The 5,078-nt window shown below is 34.0% G+C and overlaps 1 protein-coding gene across 1 annotated transcript; it reads left to right on the plus strand.

Moving 5' to 3' along the window:
- Positions 1–2,378: 2,378 nt before the first annotated feature.
- LOC129003018 (phosphatidate cytidylyltransferase, mitochondrial-like) lies at positions 2,379–5,078 on the plus strand. Its single transcript, XM_054431213.1, has one exon. The coding sequence runs from the start codon at positions 2,500–2,502 to the stop codon at positions 3,553–3,555; it is 1,056 nt and encodes a 351-aa protein (XP_054287188.1). The 5' UTR covers positions 2,379–2,499; the 3' UTR covers positions 3,556–5,078.

Below are 5,078 nucleotides of genomic sequence, written 5' to 3' on the forward strand. Positions count from 1 at the left end.
ATTTAATATAGATTCATTTATAGATGTTTTATATCAACAATTAAGACCAATAAAACTGCAAAAAGATTATTTAAAAATACTTTTTGTGTTACACAGCCTAGCCTACCGAAATTGGAGTTTATTGCCTTTCTTTACTTTTAATGTTAAAAACAACATTGCTATATTTTTTAAAGTGATAAATTACTTATTCTACGAATAACACTTTTCAATGTCAAGAAATCATCCTTTATTGTCATTATGCATAGGGCAAATTGTGCTTCAACCTAGTTGGTAGAGAAAACAGTATTCAGCAACTTATCCTGAAATCGGCTTTTAATTAAAGCATGATGAAATTTGTAAAGTAAAAATAACATGTAGGCCTACTTGGCTATGTAACAAGTTGGCTATAGTAGGCTTGTTCTTGCAAGGACTAAACAGATATATTCATAATAATTGAACTTGGTATTCGTCTTAAACCATAGCCTCAGTCCTAAACAAGAGCTGTTAGCAGGAGCAAACTATGCTATTTTTTCAATGTAAGTTTCATGTTATATGGAGATTTTTTCATTACAATTATCATGTAGTCTAGGCATATCTTAAATCTCATCAGGTAATTTCCTCTTTGCTAATTTAGTAAACCTTTGAAAAATCTTCGTAATCTAACCAAGAAAGGGCTTGTGATGATAAACCACAATCAACAGCTGAAGCAAAGGTTGATAGACCAGCTTTCTCATTACTTCAAGGTGTGTTGGTTTCCATTAAACCCCAAGTTGAAGCATTATCGATATAATAAAGAAACTAAATTGATTACTAATTCCCCTGTCCTGTCAATCACTTGCAAGCATTCAATTCAATAGCTTCTCTTGTCACCGGTACCGTTTAAACGTCGTCTGCCTCTAGCGATTTTATTTTATCTGACAGTAATCATAGAGTAGTAAATTAAGGAAATGAGAGCCAAAAATGTGGATAACACTCATTTAATGGCCTCCATGTCCACACAACGTTGTAATAGGGAATGAAACGGCTGCAACCAGCTGTTTAAAGCCAAGAAAGTAGGCCTAATTTTTTTGAAAATCTCAGTTTGAAAGAGGTTGTTTCACGTAAGGTTGAGGTTATGATAAAAATAACTATCTCAAACAAATGTTAATGTAGCGAGAAAAGTAGCTAAAATTCCGCTACAACTACTTTAAAAATGTAGCTAGCTACAGCTAAAGCTACAAAATCTTAAAAGTAGCGTAGCTACAGCTAACGCTACAAAAAAAGTAGCGCGCTACTGTAGCGTCGCTACTTGTAGCGCGCTACTTCCCAACACTGATTTTATGTTACATACCATTTCTGTTCTAATATCTGTAATTAAGAAGTAGGATAAAAGAGCTAATCGCTCATTCATTTTAAGAACGAAGCACAGTGACCTTAACACTATTTGTGCTGTCGACATGTTTGAACATAAAAGTTGCATTTATTTCAATGTTGAGAAATTGCGGGAATTCCCGTCATCAGCACCCAACGTGTTAACTGCAACCCCATGTAAAAAAAATAATGAAGTTTTAAACCACTTAATATAGTTGCTTTACTTAGTAAATGTACGCAACATCATTCAAACACTTAAAGGGATATCTAGTTAGTGATCGATGTTATGTTATTGAATCTAAAATGTTCTATAATCAATGGTGCGTTAGTGGATCAATAATTCTACAAGGGTATTTACTCAGGGGAGGTATAGAAGAGGCTACGATGACAGCTGTGGGCTTCTTATTAGCTGAGGGAACGCCATTAACGTAACAAAACGGTCGGTAGCCATCGGCCTCGGTGGTCTAATGGTTAGCGTGCCGGTCTAATACACTGTCGGTCCCGGGTTCGAATCCTGCTGGTACCATTAACTTTTTGTCCAAGATTTTTTTATTATCAGCAAGTTTGGTTGGTTTGGTTCGGTTATTACAGTTTAATTTTATTATTAAGTCATTACAACATTTTAATTGAGCAAATTCTAGTTTTATTTAATAAACAGAATTATTTTTCCGATTACTAAACTTTTGTTATATTATTTCTTTATCAGCAATTTTGGTTAGTTCGGTTAGGTTATGATAGTTCAATTTTATAATTAAAAAATAATAAAATTGAATTTGATACATTTAAAATTTTATTTTATGAACAGAACTATTTTTGCGATTAGTAAACCTTCATTGCCAAAGTGCTCTCTACTACAGCGCTGTTCACGGAGGAATTTTGAACTAAATGCCTCATTCGTACCTCCCCTAAGTCAGACCCATTCTACAAGTGGTGTTTCAAGCTACCTACCTGTATTTAGTCTTAAGCGACAGATCAGCTGTTTGTCAGTCGTTCTGGGGTTTTAATATGCACTTGCTCTGTGCCCTGTGCTCTCTTCTGCAAGCAAGCAATCAAAATGTCAATAGTCAATGTTTGTTTGGGATTTGAGGTTAAGCTTAAAAGTGTGGAAAAAGTGTAGGTAAACTGATTAATCGACATATAATTTAGGTCCATATATATAATTCGTTGAATATGTCTGTAACGACCAAGACTCTTTCATCTTTAGTAGGCATATCTCCTTTGTTTTCAAGAATTTTGTCATCTTTACCCTCTCAAAATTTTACCTACTCTTTTGCTTATGGTTCTGGAGTTTTCAAACAGGATGGTGTAAAAACATCAAAGCCTATGATTGACATGGTTTTTGTTGTTGAGGACGCTTTAAAGTTTCACTCAGAAAATATTCTCATGAACCCTACCCACTACTCAGGACTTAGGTATTTAGGACCAGGATTTATTTCAACTTTGCAAGAGCGGTGGGGAGCAAATGTTTATTTTAATACCTTAATACCATTTGAAGATGTTACAATAAAGTACGGTGTTGTATCTAGAACTGATCTTGTAACAGACCTATTAGACTGGAATCATATATATTTGTCAGGAAGACTTCATAAGCCAGTAGAAACACTTCAACAAACAAGCAACTCAGAACTGCGGTCAGCTCTTCAGTTGAATTTGCACAATGCTTTACATGCTGCATTAATTATACTACCTGAAAACTTCACAGAGCGAGCATTGTACAAAACCATCACATCCTTGTCTTACACCGGTGATTTCCGAATGATAATAGGAGAAGACAAAGACAAAGTAAGCAACATCGTTGACCCACAAATAGAATCTTTTCGAGTTTTGTATGCTCCTGTTATCAAAACTCTGCATGACTTTGTTGACGTTCCACTTGATCGTGGATGTGATGTGAACTGTAGTCAAGATACATTTCCATCAGCAAAACTACACCATCTGAACCAGCTCCCAAGAACTCCTCAACGAGCGATTGTACGGTTTTGGAACAAACAAGCAGGTGGAAAAAGACAAGACACTGAAGATGTTTTGCGAGCAGTAGCTCATGATCCAGACTGTGGTGAAATTTTAAGAATGTGCCTAAGCAATATTGTATGGACTTCTAGCATAACCCAGAGTTTGAAAGGGATATTTACAGCAGGTTTGTACAAATCAGTTAGGTATAGTGGAAGTAAACTCTATAAAATGGCCAAGTCAATCAGTAAAAAGAAAAATATCAACTTACCATAAAATTGAGTTGTATAGCTTAAGTTACCGGCATGCTGGGAGATCTTTATTTTTGCTCTGAGGATTAAGATTCAGCTGTCGTAATAGTGAATTTATGATGATACATTTTAGTTTGTATAAGTAGTTACTTGTAGAACCTTTTCAAACAATTAATTTTTTTGAAGAATTAAAACCTATTCCATAAAAATGTTTGTGAAATCTTAAAAATCCAGAGTCTGTGTTAAAGCAGACCTGCATAACATTAGTTTGAAAATGGTTTAACAGTTACCTAAAAAAAAGAAATATTTGAATAAATGGACCTTTTCCGTTAATTCACTACCACTAGTTTTTAGAGCAATAGATCATTAGCGATTGAAGTGGTAGGCCTAGTGAATTGAACTTTGGTTAGGTTAGGTTAGTATCAAGTTTAGTACAGACTTAGAAAACCTTAACCTAACCTAACCAAATTCCACTCTAGTGAATTAACAGTAAAGGTCCCTAAATTGTATATTGCAGTTTTGTTGACCTCAAGGGTACAGTTTCTTAACTGGGCTATGCTAATATTGATTGAAACTATCGATTCGATTAGTAAACCTTCATGCGATTTTTTCACCATCAGCAAGTTAGGTTGGTTAGGTTAGGTTATGATAGTTTTATTTTAAAATAGATATATTTAAAAAAATATCGATTATTAATCAATACTTTCAATTCGATAGTTTCAATCAATATTAGCATAGCCCAGTTAAGAAACTGTACCCGACCTCAAAAACTGATATAGGCTACCAAAGTGATCTCAATGTTTTACAACCATTATAAGTACCTATCAATATTAAGTGTTTTTGGTTGATTAATTTAGGATCCATTACGGTACTAAGTAAACTTAGTTAGTATGCCCTAAATTACTGTAAAATGCACGTTAGGCCTACCGGTATTCAGTATGGTATGTAACAAAATCCCTTTCTTTTCGCCCGCTTGTCGATTTAACTATCTCGTTAATCATTTTTAAAACCACCATCAGTTAAACACTGCCTAAGGATATACAACCTTACCAGATTTAATTGTATTATTTATGTAAATTCAAAAAGTACCTAGCTCAAAAATGTTCACCTTTTTTTGCACAGCACCAAAAGGCCAAAATGTACCATTACATTATTCTATTTAATAAATGCATTTGAAAGCCTATTTGGGTTGTAGTGCTCGCCTTCAAATCTTAAGGTCGCTGGTTTGATTCCAAGCGACATTGTTTCCAGACAGAGATGCCATTTATTTGTTATTGGACTATCTATTAATGATGCTATCTAAAAATAGGTTGATGTTAGATGGTAACAAAATCAGTGTTTGAACCGTTCCTTAACAGCGTTAAAAATGCAAAATTCATTCTCACACACAAAAAAAATTATAGCCTAAATAAAAAAGAGTCAACAGGTTGCTGTATGTAGATACCTACTTATTTCCTTAATTTTACTTCTACTGAGGTAAGTTAAGCTGATACTTGATATACCATGTATATTGTAATAATGTAATAATTTGTATACTACTAATTTTTA

The sequence above is a fragment of the Macrosteles quadrilineatus genome, unplaced genomic scaffold (genome assembly GCF_028750875.1).
Source record: "Macrosteles quadrilineatus isolate MER2022 unplaced genomic scaffold, UCM_ALF_1.0 Scaffold_9__3_contigs__length_116548681, whole genome shotgun sequence".
Classification (NCBI taxonomy): domain Eukaryota; kingdom Metazoa; phylum Arthropoda; class Insecta; order Hemiptera; family Cicadellidae; genus Macrosteles; species Macrosteles quadrilineatus.

Excerpts from the sequence above, each read along its gene's own strand:
- LOC129003018 (XM_054431213.1), top strand. The coding sequence starts at position 2,500 with ATGTCTGTAACGACCAAGACTCTTTCATCTTTAGTAGGCATATCTCCT.